This window comes from Nuphar pumila, chromosome 2 (genome assembly GCF_984573655.1).
Source record: "Nuphar pumila chromosome 2, dmNupPumi1.hap1.1, whole genome shotgun sequence".
In the NCBI taxonomy this organism is placed as follows: domain Eukaryota; kingdom Viridiplantae; phylum Streptophyta; class Magnoliopsida; order Nymphaeales; family Nymphaeaceae; genus Nuphar; species Nuphar pumila.
The window spans coordinates 51630369-51652654 of record NC_143250.1 but is presented as its reverse complement, the minus strand read 5'-3'; the positions used below and the strand labels follow the sequence as shown (position 1 = coordinate 51652654).

Below are 22286 nucleotides of genomic sequence, written 5' to 3'. Positions count from 1 at the left end.
CACACTGCTTGCCCCTAGGGAGTCCACCTTGCTTTGGCTAGCACAAAAGTTGAAGAGTGTAACACCCATGATAACGGAACCTCGACCACGTGTATACTGGCCTAGGCCCCCTCCCAACTGCACCAAACCCTTTTGGGGCTATTATATTTGCAGCAAAGGAGGCACACCCATAACCAACGGAGGCTCCGCTTGTCTCGTAGGAGCAGATACTGCACGTCACCTTGTGTTGAGGCATTGCATGTTCAAAACCCAATGGTATAGTTGTATAACTGGTAGGGGTCTGCCTAACCCCAGCTAGACTTTTAAAACAAGAAAAGAAAAGAAGCACACTTATAGATTTTTGAATCTGTGACGTCCCTTCAGTTAGTGACATTCACAAGTTACCCCTACCAGATAATCAAAGCTCTTGTGGTCTATCCAGATTTTATGTAAGTAATATCGAATATGGTCAAGAAAAAAAAAAGTAAAAGGCATCTGTTCTACATGTAAAAGGCACAAATGGGTTTCATCAAGTCCAAATTGAAACGTACATATACACTCAAAAATACAAAATCCAAGTCTGAATCTCAAAAGCATCTGGTCACAAGTCTGGATCTGAAGGTAAAACGTATTAAGATTCTATTCTATAGTTGAAAATAACATGTTGAGTTTGAATCCAAGGTCTGGCTTGAATCGATCCATTTCCAACCCTAGAAAGAAGGGTCTAACGCCACAAAGCACCAATGAGAGTCCCAGCCCTAGAAAAAGTTTTCCATTCATCGAGTAGGCAACTGCATATCACGTTTTACTCGTTTTTGGCAGATTCGTTACCACAGTATCTCAGACCCTAAACAGATCCAGAACTTCACAATCAGATATAAGACTAACTTGGATACGCAACCAGGCCACTCATAAAAAATGGATACACTATCAGGTCAAGTTTAACCCGACCTATATGAGATCTGCTTTGAATATAAGTCAGTCCAGATATGGGTCAAGTTCTACCCATTCTCACATTGGAGGATCCAGTACCACACAAGCTCAAACCTTACATGGATCTGGAACTTTGCTACGAAATCTGAGTCCAACCTGGATCAAGTGGATTCTCATACCAATACCAAAAGAATTCACGATTCAAGACTGGCCATTTATTTCGCTATTGAGTTATGGTATAACATATATTATCATTAATGAAGAAGGATTTCAACACATTTCAACCCTTGGCTTGAATCTCCAGCTGGAGCAAATGCTTGCTGCAACCATTGCAATTTTTTTCTTTTTTGAGGGAATACTGCAACCTCTGCAATTCAAAGGTGATGTGCAACCAAAACCTGGAAGTTCTTATGCCCCAGCAGGAGCTCTTAGAGATGATCCCTGCACTCAAAAGGAAACCATCCTCCGTATAATTTACAACACGTAAATGGTGTATATATACAAGAAGAAGAGGCACCTATTATCTGAAATTCTCAACAGGAGATGTTTCTTCCAGAAGAACAGCAGCTTGAAAGCAATCAGAGGCTTCTGATATTGATCCTCCCTCGTACTTGTGAAGCAGTCCCAGATTGTACCATGCCAAATGGTTTGTCCTATCCAATCTGAGGGCCTCTGATAAAAAGCTTCGAGCAGTCCCCAGCGACCGGCTGCCTTGTTGCCTGAGAATAGATGCTGCTGAGATCAAACTGGAGACATGGTTAGGTTCTATCTCCAGTGCATTCATGAAGGCTCTCAGCGCTTCTTCATGCTGACCCTTGGCCTCATAAAGCAGACCTGCAGATACAGAATCAATATAGTCTTCTAACTTCTAGGCATTGCACATATTTATGAAAAACTGTAGAAAAACCAATAATCATATACCAACCTGTGGCATGCCACCTCGAAGCAGAATGGGGATTAATCGTGAAGGACTTTGCAAGACAAATATCAGCATCTCGCCACTGTGACATGTTTGCGTATACATGAGCTAAATCATGCCATGTTTCTATTTCCAGCAAACGATCACCCACACCCTGTAAACATGCCGATATAAACTGAGCACTTGAGAACGACAGTTGAACCATGATATCAAATGCCTCCAATATACATGAAACATAAAAAAAATAGCTTTGTTTCCATAAGAACCAACAAAATCAAATATATGAATTCTTGATGTGTGAGCCCAAATGCATAGCTTTGTAAGCACATGAAGCCAATGCATGTGCAATTAATAACTCCTATAAACATGCGATATTCCAGGTAGCATTATATCCCCACAGGACAAGGCACAGCATGCATGCCATCTTTCGAAAGGATAATTCCAACATACTACAGCTTGACCAGAAATTTATGGTTTGATACGCAAGTAAGCATGAAACACAAAAGGCTTTTAAATACAAACATTTGCACAAATTGCAGATGCCGTAAACACCGACTTGTGTCAAAAACTAATCTTGATCCACCCAAGCATTCAGAAATCTAAGAAATACTGCTAAACTTGAATTTCTTCAAAGGCTGAACATACTAGTGGATAAATGATGGCCCATCCCAAAGGTCTTGATTTAAGTGGACAAAAGAAATAAAGAGAAAATTGACCATGGAATTCCCTCAGAAGAGAAGGATTATGATCCATTGACTAGCAGTCACGAAGTGATTCTTTATCAGTATGCAGGTTCTTTTACTGTGGGCGGCAGGTGGTAAACAATCTAATGCAAATCTCAGGTTTAGTCTTTATGAAGTGTGAGCCAAAAATAGAATTTCCTGCAAGAACACAAACACAACCTACCATTTTCTCTACTAGTACATGGGGCTTAGACAAGTTAGGTGACAGCCGGTACATATCTGTGCATTTCAGGTGCAGCCAATTGCATTTGAACCTAAAATGACTATTAGCAACATAGACATCAACTCTGCAAATGAAAGATACAGTAGCTTCGTAGTTACACTAGTCACAGAACTTCAACACCAGTACCCCAACCTATGTCACCTGGGTATGGGTGCGGGTACGGGTACGGATACGGGTACGGGTACGACACGGCAATCCCAAAAATTGTCGGTACGGGGACACGGCTATATATATACATATTAAATAACACATAAATAAAATAAATTCAAAATAAACTGAATATAATCTAAATATATATGTTATATCTAAAAATTATATTATAAACTGAAAATATAATTATACATTATAAATTAAATACAAACTTGTATGTACGGAGGTAAAATAATGTGTCCGAGTGTCGACATGTGTCGACACCTAAGATACTGTGATACGGCACTTTGGGTGGTGTAACCGTGTCGACACGGGTATGGGTACCGGACACGGCATTTTGCGTGTCCTACATTATATTATATATTCAATATATAATATATACTTTAGATATATAATATATTTTCAGTATATATTTTAGATATATAGTATATATTTTAGATATATAATGTATATTTTTCAGTATATATTTAGCCGTGTCCCCGTACCCACATTTTTTGGAATTTCCGCATCGTACCCTCCGTACCCATACCTGTACCTGCACCCATACCCAGGTATCATAGGTCGACACGGGGATACGCGTGTCGGCATGGGTATAGAGGGCCCAACCCATTTAGTGCATAATAGATACTGGCTGATGAACTAAAGCTAATTGATCATACATGGATTTGATTTAAGCCAAATATTCAAGCACATATTTGCCTCCTTTCTGAATTTAAATCTCCTCTAAGATTCATTAAGTTGCCTTTGAGCACATCAATCACCCAATTCCAGACTTAGTCAGCTGAAATTAATAGACTGACAACTTCAGTAACCAATCTTCATACTCTTAAGCTTAATATGAGGTCAATCTTAGGTGCTGCCCTCCTGGGATAGGTTTTTCTCTAGCAATAAATTCTAATGGATTTGAAGGAGTTCCAATCCTGGAGAATGAAATCTAGAGGAGGTTGGAAGACTAGTAGATGAAGGATTCGTGAAAGAAAGGCAGGAAATAATACAAAGAGAATAAAAATAAGTGCATAAAGAGGGTTGAAACAACACATTGTGCTTTACATCCCGGTAGAAGAGATGATAATGTTAGTAACCAACTAGGCTGGCATCAGCAATGACAACTGCAGAAGGTTGAGGTCCATAATGTCTACAGAAACTCAAGAAATAGAAAAGCAAAAGAAAAATGACAAAGAAAAAATAATAAAAGAAGATAGGTAGATGAGGGGTAAGAAAGAAAAGGGACAAAGTTTAAGAAAAAAGAAGAATATGCATTAGATCTGAAATAAAAGATGAACAAAATAAAAGATGATGATACAACATAACCATGAATAAAAAAGAAAGAAAAGTAAAGATGTGGGTCAGCTAGAAAAGAAATAAATCAAATAAGATCAATGAAAGGACATGATTGGAATCCAGGCACACAGGAATAAAGAAACAGCAAGAATAGAAAAAATCAGAAGATAAGAGGAAAAGGGAAGATTACTGAACAAAAAGGAAAAAGAAAGGGAGAGAGATGAGAAAATGAACTGGCCCAAACGTCAATCCTCAATCCTAGATATTAGTGGTTCTGATACCATGTAAATGTTGATGGAACCTGCTTATGAAGAAATCAAAAGAAGAAGAAAAGATGCTCAGCCGCATCATGAGCTCCTAACATTTTGTTTATGGTCAGGAATGGCACCACTAGTGAGGCCAGGGCAGAAAATTAAACATTACAACATGCCACCTATAAGTGACATGGCATGATAATAATAAAAGAAGATAAATCACATTGTATGTCACCACCAAGTGGCAACAGTAACAACCTTCTCCTCAACCCCCCAAAACCCAACCGTGAGAGAGAAAGAGAATACCAACGGGTAAATTTGGCTGTCAAAATCCAATTTGTTTTCAGCTCTAAATTTGGTCAAGTGGTCAGATCTTGAAAGATCTAACTATTTCCAAATATATCTAAGAAACACATAAGTCTAGCTTGGACCCTGCTGGAGCTAAAATGACCTTTTCTTTAACCTCATTCCGTTGTCAGAGAGAGAGAGAGAGAGTCATGATTCTGAACGTACCATCTATCCTACTCCTACACTTTTGTTTGCGTGGATCTAGCCACTACATACTGAATCTAACTATTTGGATGTGTCTGGCATATATATGAGTGTCTTGCTTAAATATTTCGAAGCTAACAATGAAAATGAAAGAATGACACCTATTATATTCATACCTTAAACATCTTTTTCCCCAGCCCCATGCTTTTGCTCCTAACTTGAAGAATGGCAAGAAGATGAGTGTATGTTTCAATCGCATCCCTGAATTGACCCTGAGCAATCTGGATCTTTGCTTTTGTTCGTAACAACTTGCCTTGGTCCCACTTCCCTGTCTCATCTAATGCAGCATTCAAGATAGTCTCAGATTCAAAAAATCGTTTCTGGGCTGATAATATTCTGGCCAAAAGCAGCCAAACTTCAACCGTAGATCCTGCTTCCATTTTCAGCAAATGTTTTGCTAGGCCAAGTGCTACATCCAATTTCCGTTGTTCAGCATTTTCAAGGCAGAGAGCAAAGATAATCTTTGCGTCCTTCCCATCTGCCAATCTGTTTGCTGCTTCTAAAGCCCCAAGTGCCTCACGCTGCTTGATGATCCTCTGAACATCAGAAGCAGCAAACCTAGCTTGAGTTGAAAGAGCGGCGCCCAATAAGAAATTTGCAACACCAGCCAATTGATTGCATCCTCCAAGCATGCCAATTAGTGCACTCCGTGCAAATTCTACACCTTCTTCAGCACGGTCATTTTTCTCCCCACATATTCTTGAAGCAACTAACAAAGCTTTGATGCAATTAGGAAACTCTCTACTATTCAGCATTCTCGTCAGTAGATTTAAAGCAGCCAAATCATCACCTTCACCAAAGTAACAGAGTGCAAGATAATAATACCGGGAAGATCGTTCTAAGTTCCCAGGAAGGAGTTCCTCAACCTGATTGGCTAGTGACTTTAAGCTTCCAGAGACTGCTAATGCAAATGTAAGGTGGTGGATGATGGATGGGTCCCACAGAATTCTCCTGAGAGTGATCTTTCTCAATAGAATAAGCAACAGCAAAATTGCTTCCTCTAGATTGTTCCTGGGAACGAATGAGCCCTCTGCCTGAGAACGAAGGTTAGGGGGGCTTGCATCATTACCACCATAAAGAAGGAAAACAGCAAACTCTTTCTGTATTCTTGCACAAGTTTCAGAGTCAAGGTTCCAGTGGACAAGGAGGGCCCGCCTGTATGATGTAATGGATTCATGAAAATAACTGGCTTGTTTCCACAGTTCAGGAAGCAGCTCAACAGCCTTGTTTAAAGTCTCCTGCAATTTACAATCAGCACCAAAGTTTTCAGGAAAGCCTTCAGGCAAGGCAGACTCAACAGTGTCCAGGACAACTTTGCATGATTGAGCAGCTTCTGCAAAAACCAACCAAGAGTAAGAAAAAACAAGAAAAAGAATTAGACCAGCAAATCTTCTTTTTACTCACCCTAGCTGCCAATCCAATTAAGGATATTCCAAGTTTCAAAAAATAACTCCAATAAAATGCACAATGGAAGATAACAATGTACTTATACAGTTGAAGTTACCCATTTTTCCAGTGAAACAACAGGACTAGTACAACCTAGAAATAGAAGGAAAACACAGAAGTGGTTACAGAACATAATGCTACTTCTTTCTTCTTTTTATTTTATTTTTCATCCTGGGGAGCAGAGAATGGGGTGTGGAGGGATGTGAGGAGGGGTAGTTTTCAATGCCAAGCTCATTTTAAAAGAACCTATCTGCTGGAGAAAAAGAAAAAAAGGCCATTTAGTATACAATAAACTGCTGCACATAATTTAGAGAATACTGCAATAACAAACTGAACTTTTTTTTTATAAAACTGATCATCTTAAAAGATAGAGAAATCCAGTTTATTCTCTTCTTTGATAAGTTAAAAATGCAATTCATATAGTTTTTCCACAAGCATTTGAAGTAGCATTAGCTTGTGTTGCCAATTAAACTCTCAGCAAAGACTGACAATAAGCAAAACCAAACACATCCCTACTTGGTCAGTTTTTTAACCAAATCCAATTAATCGGGTTTGGGTTAGTCAGATATCCAACCCAAACCCGAACCGTTCACGTCCCTACTTGGTTATCAACATACCCTTAAACCTTCCCAGGTCTTGCAGTGCCTTTGCTTTGAGGAAAATGGCTTCCAAAAGCAAGCCAACAGCATGCATGGTCATTGGTGGAGCAACATCCTTCTGAGAACGACGCTTGCGGCGTTCAAATTTTCTTGCAATTGAGAGTTTCATCTTGGGTGTAACTGCAGCCACATCTATCCCCTCAAACACATGAAGTGCAGCATCCACGTTCCCTCTCTGATATTCAAGTCTCCCCAACAATGCTCTAGCCTCCTGTATTAGAAAATAAAAATAACATCAAGACTTTTAAAAGAGCTCTAAGAAAATCTATCAGCATCGTCTCCACACTTGGGGAATTCTGCTATATGCAGAACTTCTACAAGTCAAAGATGAAGAACCATTCCAACAGTTTGGAAAAATAGAAGCCAAGGTTGCACCCAAAAAGAAAATATTTTTAAAAGAAAATATTTTTGAAAGAAAACATAACAACATCATGTGATATTGTAGATATCAGATTTGTTCAACAAAGGTGAAATAACAAGAATAAAACAACCAGTAATCCCTACAACCATGTAATATATCTAGATGAGTGTTGACAGCAGTACAACTAAACACATCACATGGTACTAGAAGCTAAGTTAGCTAACATATAAACACAACTGCTTTCACGTTTAGTTGAATCATTGCAGTGACACTATTTTCATTATATTCTCCTGTCAAGGTGGGTGGAAAGGGACGCTGATTCTATCTTGCTATGATGACGATGAAGAGGGGAAATTTACAAACATTATAATCAGCAAAACAGAGGATACTTACTGGACCTTTGAGGTTTTCAACAAAAAATTGAATCATGAGAAGACATGGTCATGCATATTGTAGAGTTGCCAACTCTTCTATCAGTCATGGTCAACTCATAGCAACAAACTTAGAAAAATGGGAAACCATAGACACAAAATCAGAAAAATGGAAGACCCTCTAGGCAAAATTTGAGAAAGAGTTTCTGGGAAGAACAAGCTAGGGGACCACTGGAATTAGATGAAGTATTAAAACCTCAACCAAAGTATGGTATGCTTTACATATGACGTGGGCAAATTGTGCAACATGACAGTATTTGTAATTCCTATCTCAAGCACACATAAAAAGATATGTAGAGCCCAGACGCTGGAGGATGAGCTACTTCTTACAACAAAATTCCTTGCCATCACAATGATCACAAGGATATGAACTACATATAGAAAAAAGAGATTGTTCAGAGAAAAATAAAGCCAAAGCAAAATTACTATAACTAGCTGGAGCACAAAACACCTGCATTTCCTAATCCCACGATGAAAACACAGAAGGGACAAAAATCAATCAAACCATAGTTTAAAACATAAGACAGTATATACATTGCAAGAGATAGAACAAAAGCTACGTCACATGGGTACCGGTATGGGGGAGGGGGTATGGGTGCAGGAAAGGCTACGAAATTTCAAAAAATGTGGGTACAGGGACACAGCTATATATATATATATTAAATATCACATAAATACAAAATAAACTGAATATAATCTAAATATATATGTTATATACTGAAAATATAAAGCAATAAACTGAAAACATAATTATAAATTATAAATTGAATACAAACTTGTATGTACGGAGGGTAAAATGGTGTGTCCAGGTGTAGACATGTGTCTTAGGGCAAATGGAGGCCCGTGTGACATAGATCAAAATAATAAGATTTTAAAATACAAGAAAGATAATAATAAAGGTAATGAGAAAGACTAGAGAGACAGTCAAGAGACTAAAAGAGTCCTAAACCAGTAGGATTCACAATCATATTCCTGGGTTCATCAAGTCATTCAATTGCGTATCACGATCATATGATGCATGTATATGATAATATGAGGCATGTTTAACCTAAGTTTTTGCTACTTTTATGCCTTTATGTACTAGTTTGCAAATGGAGAAGCAAAACAGAGAATTGTGAATTGCCCAATTGGCAAGATGAACCTAATCAATAACAAAGAAAAGAGAGTTGAGATAGACCAACCTCATAGTTCAAGCACAGACCCTCGCGAAGAGACGATTCAGCTTCTTCGATGTTACCTCTGTCAGGCTTTGGCGTCTCTCCCTCACCAGTTCTTGAAGAAAATCCGCTCACAGAATAATCCCTGGTCGCAAGGGATTCAGGTGACTGATCCATATCATCTCTTTTCAGCTGCTCCCCCGAGCATAGACACTGCATTATCTTCTTCAACCTTTGTCTTACCCTGCTACCATCTTCTCGCACATATTTTCTCTCTCTCATCTCTCATCCTTGTTCAGTACAGCCAAAATTCTCAGCACCATCATCTCCAATCCCCACCAAAAGTGAAGGAAAAAAATCTAAGTACAATCACCTGCGTCCTTAATCCAAACTCTTCGTGTATCAGAAGCCAAAATCTTTCCTCAATAACCAAATTACAAACAATTAGGCCATCAGCAAAAGGGAGAGCACGCCTCCAATCAGATCCCAACCATAAAGTGGGAGATGACAAAATCCAATTTTGGGTCTAGAAAACAGGATTTCACTCAAGAAGAAGGATAACATAACCTCAGCCAGCTCCCCAAACCGGAAACCCAACACCTCTGCCCCATCAAACTCTACCACAAATTGCAAAACCAACAATCAAAAAGTCCTGACTTCAGCTCAACCAAGCAAATTCCACACCTACTCAAACAAAACAAACCCATCAACACTGCATCAAAAGTTACGAAAAAAACAAAAAACGAAGAAAAAAACTACAAAACCCTCCAAAAGTTGCCCGAGTTAAAACCCTAAAAAGCAGACCAATTGATTCTAATCCAACTTCGTCTTATCCCAGTCAGCACGAAAAAAGGAAACTGGTGAAATAACCAACCATTGTCCAAGCGGATCAAACCCCCCAAAAAACCGCACACAAAGTCAACCCCGCAGAACCCCAAATTCGACGCCGAAACCCACCAAATTCAACCCAAACAAATGCTCTTCTCCACCCATTCTCATTTAAAAAAAGGAAAAAAAACCCAGAAACAATAAAAAAAACCACTACAATCTTGAAAAACTCAAGGTGTGAGAAGAAGAAAAAGGGGGCGGAGAAAAATCAAACGAGATTCCAAACCCTAGAATTCAAGAAAGAGGGCAACGTCAAAATAATAATGGCGAAGGCAGAAACGAACCAAACCCTTCTTTAAACGCCAACCATCTTTCTCCTCCAAACACTGGGCCCCCTATCTCTCCATCCCCACTAAATAAAATTTCAAAAAAACTAAAATAAAATTAAAGAAAATCAATTTCCATCAGTAATAATTCACCGAAAAAGGAAAGAATCCCTCGTTCCCAATCAAAATATACATTAAAATAACAAATAAAAAGTGAGATTCTAACCTGAATTCCGACGAACAACAGGATTTCTTTTGAAGAAAACGAAAAAGGAATTGTGTCTCTTTAGGATCTTCGAGAAATTAGAGAATTGGGGAAGAAAAGGATTTAATGGGGGAGGGCGTGGTCTTTCTTCAGAAAAAGGGGACGAGATTAACGGCTCATATTTGAAGAGGCGACGCGGACGCGGGCTCTGGATCGACCACGTGGAACATCATGATTTTCACAAGTCTCGCTGACAGCGAAGTCAAGGGTGTATCGATGTTGTGGGACCCACCTCCCTAGGTTTCCGAACGCGGTCAGCCCTCCGGTAGACTCCGGGATTGGCAGCCTGGCCGGGTGGCGGTGGTTGTTGTGGGCTTGGAGGGTTGGTTGGGTCAACTTGACCAAGTCTTGCAAGGGGGTGGCTCGGTTCTGTTTGCCCTGGTTGGGGCCGTGCATGGTCGAACTAGGGTCTCCTCCTTACATGGAAATGGCCTTTGACTGGGTCCCGACTTGGCAAGAAATCACTTGCAATTTTTGATGTATCAATTTGGTCTTAGTTGACTGGATCAACCTTGTCGTAAAGCTAGACGCTCTCCTTTTTATTGCCCACTCGGAAGACATTTGATTGGGCAGATGCAACCCTATGCAAAATGGTTCAAATTCGGATCGGATGTAGCCAATACCATATTGGAATGTTTGGATCCACTTTTTTACATGTAAACATATTATTTATCTTATTAGTTGGCAAAAAATCTAAACTAGAGGTGGCAAAACCTGACACGACCCGCCAACCCGCCTCTTAGGTGGGTTCGGGTTGGGCTTAAACTAACCCGTTTAATAAACGGGTCGACCCACCTAACCCGTTTATTAAATGGGTGGGGTTCGTGTTAGGGGCATGCCAATCCGCCAACCCGTTTAATAAATGGGTTAGGCGGGCGGATCAACCTACCAACCCGACCCGCCAACCCGCCAACCCGCTAACCCATTTATTAAACAGATTGGTGGGTCGTGTCGAGTTACCCGTTTAATAAATGGGTCGGGTTCGTGTTTGCCACAGCCGACCCATTTAATAAACGGGTCAGGTTCGGGTTGAGGTATGCTGACCCGCCAACCCGACCCGATTGCCACCCCTAATCTAAACCATATCTCCATATATTACCAAATGCAACTTAAGGTAATCAAATTTGGTTGGTTATTGGATAAAATATGATTCAGTGACATCCCTAACGCCACGTCCTTTATGAAATTCTCAACTCTTATATCCCACCTGAAATGGGAAGCTAGGGTGCCTGACATCTTGCCCAAAATGTGAAGCAAGAGTGTCATGTATCTGCCTATACACATCGTATTGGCAGAAAATTGACACACTGCAAGATTGAATAGATTTTTTTAATAAAATGTAAAAATATCAAAAAATAAAATTTTAAATTATTTTAATAGTTTTAACACAACCATGTTAGGATTGACACGTAATAATTTTTTATTATTTTTGGGCAGATACAAAACAATTCACTTGAGTATCGATACCAGTTGATACAGCTGAGTCAATGGCCAAACAACATCGATACTGATACTTACAACATTGGGTTGGCAGACCCTACCAGTTATACAACTATACCATTGGGTTTTGAACCTGCAACATCCCAACACAAGGTGACATGCACTAGATGCTCCTATCAGACAAGTGAAGCCCCCCGTTGGCACCTCATCCTTTGACTCTTGCATCCAGAACACTTGTCTTGAACGAGTGTGTCAGCAATGCACCCGCTAAAAATTGAATCCAACACAAGATTAATACTTTGAACTTTGGTTTTTGGACCATAGAATACATTTGATGACCTCCAAGCATTTTTTTTTGAAAGGCAAGTTAGGGTTAGTTAAACCCCTACTAGTTTGTGATCGTTGCAAAATTTTCTTCTTTCTTTTTAGGGTAAAGAAAAAACTCTCGCAAGATCCACTTGACCTTTTGAAAAGAGATTTTAAAAATTTACTCGCCTCCGTTTTTAGAAAATGCGGAAAAATAGGGAGACGAGGGTCGCTCGTCGGAACAAGGTTCAACTGTTCCTGGCGCCTTTACCAGGGGTAATTAAAGTAATGATCAAATTTATGCCTTTGCTTTGCTTAAATTTATCTAAAAAATTATTCTAAGTCCTAAATGCACATTCAATCAGGCTTGTGCTATGCTTTTTAACTTTAAAAAATATGTATGCTTTTGAAAGGATTCCAGAGATCTCATTTTCTAAGTGACTTTGAAATGAGTTTAAAAATGTCCTTTAGGAAATGGAAGAATTTGAAATTGAGTTTGATTTGAAAACTTTAAGTTGAATTTGATTTGAATTGAAAAACTTGAAGTTGAATTGAGTTCGAGTTTTGAAAATTGAATTCAATTTTGAAATAGAATTCAAAGTTGAATTTTTGAATTGAAAATGACATAATGAAATTGAAGGCTTTGAAATTGAATTCAAAGTCAAATTTCGAAATCCGGATTGATTGAAATTGAATATTGAAATTAGAATTGATTTTTGAAATCAGAATTGAACATAGAAATCAAATTTGGCATTTGGAACTTTCAGAAAATGAATTTAAAAATTAGAATTGAAATTTGGAAATTAAGATTGAATTTTGGATTTAGAAATTGAAGAATTGAAATCTGAAATTCAAGATGTAATTGAATTTAAAAATTAGAAATTGAAATTGAAATTGAAATTGAAATTGAAATTGAAATTGAAATTAAAATTTTGAAAATGAAATTGGAATTTAGAATTCAAAATTCAAAATTTAATTTGAAATAAAAATTGAGAATTGAAATGAAATTGAGAATTGAAATTTGAAAACAAAAAATTTAAAATTGATATTTTAATTTGAAATGAAAATGAAAGCCAAAATTTGGAATTTGAAAGAAATAGAAAATTGAATTTGATACTTGAAATTGAAATGAAATTCAAAGTTTGGAATGCAAAATTCGAAAATGGAAAGTTGAAATTGAATTGAAACAAAATTTGAAATTTGAATTAAAAATTGAAGTTATTATTTGGAATTGAAATGAAAGATGAAATTAAAATTAGAATTTTGAAAATGAAAAAGGAGAATAAAAATCAAAATTTAGAAATTGAAAATAGAATTTAAGATTGAATAAAATTGAAAATAAAATTGAAAAATGACTTTGATTTTGATAATGGAAAAAAATGTCTTTGAATTTAGAAATATATTTTTTTTAAAAAATCATTTTAAAAATGACTTGAAAATTTGAAAATGACTTAAAATAATTTTTAAAAAAATGATGCAATTCTATCTTAAATAATGAATATGCTATTTCTTTGAAAAATCATTTGAATTTTAAAGAGAATTTCATGCTTTATAGAATTAAAACAAGAATAATTTATATATATATATTCATGACTAGGGCCACAAATATATTCAAATTAATTTTTATTTAAAATTTTAATAAAGAAAAAGAAAGAAAAAAAATTATGTCTTTATAGAATTAAAACAAGATTAATTTTTAGTATATTCACGACTAGGGCCACAAATATATTTTGATTTAATTTTTTTAATTTAAATAAAAGAAAAAGAGAATTATTTATGAAAGAGATGATGATTTTTGAAAATGACCTAAAAGTGTAGGTCAATTTTTTATTTAATAAAGAATAATAACTCTAAGTATTGTTTATATTCTGACTAAGGCCAAAACTACAAACTTTAATTATTTTTATTCATTTATTACTAAATGGTGCACGTGTCATTCATGTTTACCTAGTATTTTTTTTAAATAAAAGACAAAAATATAATAATTAATTATGAAAAAATAATCTATATGCTCATTCATTCTAAACCAAGCATAAAATAAAAATTTTTATTAATGTAATTATTACAACTCTTAAATGAATTACAATAATTAGAAATAAAAGAAAGAGAACATCCTGCAAAATGAGAAAACATGTTAGAAGTAAATGTAAGCATTTATGATTTTTCTTCAATTATTGAAAAATTGAAGAAAAATCCAAAATTAAACTTTTTATGCCCTCCCCCCCAAATAAAGGAAAAATCAGATAAAATGCATGAACTTTGCAAAAGTATTTCAAAATATGTTTTTAGAGTTTTATATTTTTGAAATTGGGGTTTAAAACATATAAATCCATTTTAAAACTTGAATTCAAAATGAATTTAACCTTGAAATTGAGGTTTTAATAAAAATACATTGAAAATGATTGAAATAAAAAGCAAATAAACTATAAAATTTGTTTAAAATGAAGTTAAGGCATTCTAAATTGATAAAAGATATTTTTAATTCATAAAATACACGAATTGTATTTGAGAATTGAATTTAAAGTTATAAAAATGCATAATTTAACTTTATTTTAACACAGAAAATGTTTTTTGTGAAATCGATTTTGGAAAATGAAGTGAATGAAGGGTAAAATAATCATAGAAATTTATGAAATTTTATATAAATGAACTAGACTTAAAATGAAAAAAAAACCCTTTTTACAGATTTCGAAAATAAGTTTTCATTAGAGAGGACACATCTAAACAAGTTGAAATAAAATTTAAGAAATGTTTAATGAAGCAAAATGATAGTGTTATGATTTTTTAGCAGAATTAGATATAAAAACTTCATAGAAATTGTTAAAAATTTATAAAGATAAAATAGACATGCAAAGGAGAAATCTTCAGTTTACAAATCTAGAAAATGATCTCCCACTGAGGAGATCCAATTTGATCAAGTTGGCAAAAAATCTGTAAAAGCCTGTGAAAAAAAAATCAATAGTGTTTCAGGTTTTTATTCGAATGACAGAAAAAAAGTTGATGAAAGTTTATAAAAATTGTCATGCATAAACTAGATATTTTAAGAAAAAAACTCATTTTCTCCCATTAGGGAGATATGAATGCAACAAGTTGATTTTGAGCTTGAGCAATGCATGAGATTTCAAACAGGTAAGGTTCTGACTTAAAATGCAAAAAAAATAAAAATACTTCATAGAAATAGATGAAATTTTACTGAGATGAACTAGACACTTAGATGAAAAAAAATCTTTTACAAATCTCAAAAATAATTTTCCATTAGGGATATATGACTCTGACAAAATAGGCTAAAAACCAGACCCTAAAAGTTATACAGTATAATAGGGTTGCAATTTTTAACTAAACTTGGCTATGAAAATACCATAGAAATTGCTAAAAATCGGAATAAAGAAATTAGATTCAATCTTGGAGACATCCCTTTTTATAAATTTGAAAGATCATCTCTGGTTACAGAGAAATAACTCCAACAAATTGATCTAATTTAAGAGAAAATTCAGACAAGTCCAACAACAACAACAACAGCAACAACAGCAACAACAACAACAACAACAACAACAACAACAACAACAACAACAACAACTACGCCTTCATCCCAAAACAATTGGGGTCGACGATATGAACCAACAAAGAAAATCATTCTGGGTCTTCCACATGAATCCTTCTCCTCCAATCATTTCTATCTAATGCCATGTCCTCGGTGAGGTTCAAAGCATTCATATCCTTTCCTATCATCTCCATCTAAGTCTTCCTAGGCCTACCCCGACCTCTTTTAACTAATATATTTTCCCATTTCTCCATCTTTCTAACTAAAGCATTATTAGGCCTTCGCCGAATATGTCCAAACCACCGTAAACAATTCTCTCTCATCTTATTTTCAATGGGTGCAACACCTACCTTCTTACGTATCTCCTCGTTTCGAATCTTAGAACACTACCTCAACCAACTAGGGTTAGCTCAATTTGAGCTGAATTGAGCTCAAACGAGCTAAAATGGGCTGAAATAAAGGTTTGAGTGCGTGAAAAGTGACTTTGAGGTAGAACTGAATCATTCAAACTCTTGATGAACTTAGATCAAACTTCTGGAGATAGAATCTACTGGATTTGGCTGACTCGGGGGCAGTCTGTCTAAAATTTGAGTTAAAAATGAGCTTATTTTGGGAGAAATGAACTAATTTTAATTGAAATGGTCAGAAATGATCAAGATTTGCTCATCGTGAGCTCATGGAAGCTAGAAATAACAGATATTCTAACTGTTCTGAACTTAAAAATGAGCTCAGCTAGGTTTGACTGTAAAAAAAAAAGAGCTAAGGATGACTCAAGGATAAAAATGGTAATTTTATTGGCCGAACGAGATAGACTGACTTCTAGACTGTGGTAGACCTAGGGGAGACCTTATATCGCTCTGCAGAGGACTGGCATCTGTGAAATGAGGGTGTCTGAAATGAATTTGGAAAATTTGAGATGTTTACACAGTTATACAACTATACCATTGGGTTTTGAACGTGCAACGTCCCAACACAAGGTGACGTGCACTAGTTGTCCCTACCAGTTAAGTAGAGCCCCGTTGGTGACCACCAATCATATTTGGCATAGGGATCAAAGCAAGAAATTTTGCTGTTACGAACCTGGTGGGGTTTAAAAAATTAACTTTATGCATCTTTTAGAATCACTCTCTCAGTGGGCCCTAAGAGTGTGAGCCCCCAGAGTGATTCTAAAAAGAAGCCTGAAATCTCGTGTTCAAGGCAGCAGTGATTTTTGAATCATTCTGATTCGAAATCACGACAACCGGTGAGATTCTCTGGGATTTTAAATCTGATTCCAAATCAGAGTACGAGTTGAGGGGCTGAACGTACAAGATTCATGAATCTCTTGCTCAAGGATAATTTGGTTGTCCATCATACGACATATAATGAGGTCCACACTTGATTGGGTCGCTCAAGTGACAGTGGGCCTAGAGAGAAGGTGCTGACCCCTTGTCTCAAGATCGACTCTCACTAGGTGTGCAGGTGACTTTAATTGGTAGGCTTCTTAAAAGCTCGGGTGTCAGTGACCTCTCCTGGGGTTTACTTTGCATAATGGCAGGCTGGCCAAGTGACCAGGTCTCTGCACCTGGGGCGGTTTCTTCGATTAAAACTCAAAAAAAAAAGAGAAAGTTGGCCGATTCAGAATGATTCAGTCTTGAATCGGGTCGGAATCGCCCAATTCAATTTTTACTACTTTATATTAATTTGACTTTTGTTTTTTTTTTTGGACTAGGCCGGGGAAAAAAATGCAGACCTCTTCCATTGGTAAAACCTTTGAAGTTCCCCTGCCAACAGAAAAAGGATGCTCCCACTGTGTTTGAAACCATAGTCGTCCCATCCTAATTGGCCTTTCTTTAGTCAGATAAAATGGTTAAAATGCTTTTAATTTTTTAATAAAAATATAAATTTAATTATTTAATAAGAAAATGACAAAAATATTATTTTGCACTCAGGCGGGTGTTTGAAAAAATTCTATACATTAAGCAGTTTTCTTGTAAATTGCTTTGGAAAAGAGCCTGGCTCACTTCCACTACTCCTTTGTCTTGCACGAATCACAAAATCTCGTGTATGCCCATTCATCCAGTTTAGAGAGAGAGAGAGAGAGAGAGAGAGAGAGAGAGAGAGAGAGGATCACTACGGAGGACACCCATCAAAAACAATGAAAAAGTTCATTGTGAGCCGTTCATTTTAAACCATTTTGTTGTCGTCCAAACACGGGCGACATTGAAAAAAAAAAATGGGACCCATCCAAGTGATGATGGGCAACCACCATTGAAAAAAAAGAAAGAATGGGCCATCCAAGTGATTGCCATCTCATTAGGATGGGTTTTGGATGCCTTTCACCTTCAGATCAATGACATCAAAAAGTGCTCTGGGGGTTGTTTGGAATGTAGGAACTGGGATAAGAGTTAATGCATTTGGTAAAAACTTGGTCAAACTATTACCTGGTGGTTGTTTGGAAATTGGTTGGCCAAACTATCACCTGGCTGTTGTTTGGAAATTGGTAGCTGAGATGAGAGTTAGGGTGTGTTTGGAATGTCGGCGTCCATGGTAGTTGGGGAAAGAAGTATGAAATCCACAAATCTAGTGGATTTGGTATTTCCCCACCAGCTTGTTTGGGAGCGCCCTCAAAATTCAGGCAAAAACTTTCAAATTCATTATTGAAGTTGTTTGGGAGGATGCACGGATTTCATAGTTACCTTTTCAGGTCCACGGATCCTAAACAGATAGGTGGACCCCCTAGCTACCCCCACTAAAACTATTTTTGGACTAGTATGAGCCTTTTACTTTGACTTCTACACTTTTCAGTACTAAAATACATAACCACCCTTACACATACACAAAAATACATAAATGGGTATAACCCAAAGACTTCGTCAGAGGGGTTAATGTCAAAATGCCAAAAAATTATAGCTAATAGCTGAAGCAACTAAATCTCGTACTCCATCAACGATTCAAACCCCAATACATTGTTTAGCCTTGAATACCGACAATAGGAAATAGAGTATGAAACAACACATACTAATTCTCATCCTCCTTGCCCTATGTATCCTCTCAAGAATTGCTATTGGAGGAGCGTGAAATTATTAAAACTTGTGATGTTGAAGCTATGGAAACAACAGAAGACCCTTTATTTTACATTACAAACCATCACGAACTAGCCAACACCAATATACAAGTTTTTTTAACCATTTCTCTTATCATGTATGTCTGGGGCATAAAATTTTTCGCAAACCCGCAACACAACACTTTTTCATATGTTGAATCATTTTTATTGGTCCTACATACCACCTCGTGTATAGCTGTCTAGCAAAAGCTGATTAAACATATCTTCAAATGCGAATTTTATCTGGTCTATACTGCTTAATGGATAACCGTCTCACACCAGCTATCACTTTCGAAAGGGGCACAAACTTACCTTAGCCTTGTGTGTCATGAAGCGTATTGCAGCTCGATGCGCACGACACATCAAAACCTCGCCACTAAAAGAATAAGACCTTGCAACCCCTAGTCCGAAGACCAGTTGATGATTGAACACTATAACGAAAAATACCACCCAAACTCATTCACCGGCACCTAGGCATTCACTCGCCTAGCTCTGAGTCACCATACTCGGTTGGAACCACCTAAGGTGATTCCTGTGAAAATTAACCCTAACTCACACGCACTCCCGTGCATCCAACTGTTACGTATGAAAACTCTTGCAAGTCGAGAGGTCCTTAACCAAATCTCTAAAAGCAACATCTTCTGATTCGCTGACACTGTTTAATTAAACAAAGCTCTACGTTTGACCCGCCACACAACGATGCACTAAAGCCAATATTATTGCTTATTGCATGTGACACTATCACCGTGCGTCACCGATCAAAACTTTCTGAAGGCTCAATTCAGAACATTCTCTTTCACTCAAATCATTGTTGCCCTCGACAATGCCGGTGCAAGTAAGAACACAGTCTTAACTGATATGCTAGTTTTCTTTTATAATTATCTTTGGTTTACTTCTTTTCTTTATCCTACTCAACTTGTTCTGATTTTCATTGACTATCGTTGCAACTTTTAACACGTCAAGTTTTATTCCTTAATGCACCTCCGATCACTTAGATAACGGTCTTCCACTCCATCAACATCGAGCATCATTTGCTTGTGGAATCCAAGTGCAGTCCTATAGACAAGCAAGTCATCCTTGCCTGCACGATAAACTTGTCATCTTTATGCTCATGGTTGGGGTGCCTTCCAACCTCAGCAAGGTCAATTTCAAGCCCTTTGTAGTCCTCACAAAGAAAGATGACCATCAACGTGTGCCACATGAATTTCAATTCCCATAAGAATCAACTTGCATTTTTTCAACGATCCAAACTAATTTGCAAGTGGGAAACACCTACTTGTGTAACACCTCAAAGCGGTCATTCAAAGCGTCTTTCTAAGCACTTGTCCACACAAAGGACAACACGACCCAACACTACAACTATCATCCGGAGCCAGCCAAACATTCCTGCAGAAACCAAACCGATGAACTACGAACAAAAACTTTTTTCACACATAATCTATAGATGAACTGCTAACTTAAGGAACCAAAACAATGAGTATTTTGCTCAACATGGGCACTCCGCTAACCCATATTCTTGAGAGAGAATCTAAAAGTTTAGTTGAGTCTCCCATACCCAAATGTGAAAATCCATCAAGCCGAATCTAACATGCATTCTCTACATGCACAAGACAAACATCACACTCCACCTATGAGCCTAATGCACAATTGGTAAGAATCTTTGACTTATCTATATTCCCTTAGCCAACTGAACATCAACCTTACACTTTTGCTTATCATCAATAAGATGACCCATACCAACTTGTCAATATCTTGCTTGATGTGCTTGGTCAACCACACTTCAGTTGCGCAAAATTGTGTAACCAAGATAAACCCTCACTGTCCTCTTCAGTGTCACACATAATGAGTAATAAGGTCTCCGTGAATCTTTCTGCTTTGATGCCAATTTGTCACAAACATAAAATTTTTCGCAAATATGCGATGCACCAGACTGCTTAGTCTGGCCAGCCCAACGGCCAAAGGCCACACACCAACACTTTTCTATGTGTTGAATCATTTTCATTAGTCCTGCGCACCACCTCGTGCGCAACTGCCTAACGAAAGCTGATTAAGCGCATCTTCAAATGCGAATTCCATTTAGTCCATACCGCTTAGTGCATAGCCATCCCATACCAGCTATCACTTCCAAAAAGAGCACAAACTTGCCTTAGCCTTGCGTGCAATGAAGCGTATTGCGGCTCCATGTACACGACATAACAAAACCTTGCCACTGAAAGAACAAGACCTTGCGACCCCCAATCCAAAGACTAGTTGATGATTGAATACTATAGCGAAGAGCACCATCCAAACTCATTCGCCGATACCTAGGCATTCACTCGCCTAACCCTGAGTCACCATACTCTGTTGGAAAACTCTTTCAAGCCGAGAGGTCTTTAACCAAATCTTCAAAGACAACATCTTCTGATCCGCTAGCACTGCTTAATCAAACAAGGCTTTACGTTTGAGCCACCACACAACGATGCACTAACACGGATATCATTGCTTATCGCGTGTGGCGCTATCACCGTGCGTCACCGATCAAGCCAACACATACAACATGCTCTTACTCTCGATGCGTTTTTCACTCTTAGTAGAGCTCTGCACTGCACATGCCCCATTCCGAAGGCTCGGTCCGGGACAATATGTGTGTTGCAAATAAATAGAAACTGGCCAATTGAACTCGCTAAATCTGTGGGTAATCGGTCCTAACGCTCTAATTTACAAAAAAAAAAGATTAAGAAATCTCAAATAATGAATAGATAATACAACCTGCATCGGCCATAACCTGCACCAATTTCTTTGAACCAAAATTCAAGAATCAAACACAGCCTTTGCAGTTTGCAGTCCCAGAGGACTCATTTGTTGAGCTGATTATCCAGTAATGCCACTAAACAATTTGATGCTTCAAGTGATTTTACTCTATGCCATCTCAATGTAACTGTCAACACTTAAAAGCTGCAACCTGAGATAAACATCCAAGTAGCCCATTGCTGCCAATAGAATCCCAGTGTCTGGAACATTTATTTGCCAATATGTATGTGTAGCAACTGAGGACATTCAGGTGAGATGAGATTCACCCACAAGTTTGCCAGCGTAAAAAAGAATGGATGCCCATTCCACAAAACTGATTCCACGCCTGAACAACAAGCCAAGTAAATGACTAGTGACTGCATTTCATGTAATCAAACAAATTAACCAAGCATGCATAATGCATTGCTTGACATACCGTGTAAACAATTCAATGGCAACAAAGAAAAATGACATAAGTGAGCCAGTCTGAATACAGAATTTTGAAGATAAACAAGATCTACACTCTGAATAGATTCAATAGACTCCAACAACGACTTTATCTTCTCTGTGTCCCGAAGTTTGATTGGAGAAATACTTGCTAGTAAGGGAAACAACCTATGATATGATAAGATTGTGTT

At 37.3% G+C, this 22286-nt stretch overlaps 1 protein-coding gene across 4 annotated transcripts; it reads right to left on the bottom strand.

Annotated features, from left to right (window-relative positions):
* Nucleotides 1-1105: 1105 nt before the first annotated feature.
* On the bottom strand, nucleotides 1106-10585 carry LOC149845453 (protein NPGR2-like). Of its 4 annotated transcripts, none has more exons than XM_089995754.1 (6): nucleotides 10469-10585; nucleotides 9113-9772; nucleotides 7098-7350; nucleotides 5151-6367; nucleotides 1838-1985; nucleotides 1106-1746 (listed from the first exon to the last, which is right to left on the bottom strand). In XM_089995754.1, the coding sequence occupies exons 2-6, from the start codon at nucleotides 9368-9370 to the stop codon at nucleotides 1433-1435; spliced, it is 2190 nt and encodes a 729-aa protein (XP_089851880.1). In that variant the 5' UTR covers nucleotides 9371-9772; nucleotides 10469-10585; the 3' UTR covers nucleotides 1106-1432. The 4 variants fall into 4 exon arrangements, with proteins under 4 accessions (XP_089851880.1, XP_089851879.1, XP_089851881.1 ...); XM_089995753.1 differs by lacking the exon at nucleotides 10469-10585 and adding an exon at nucleotides 10261-10337; XM_089995755.1 differs by lacking the exon at nucleotides 10469-10585 and adding an exon at nucleotides 9893-10236.
* Nucleotides 10586-22286: the final 11701 nt, after the last annotated feature.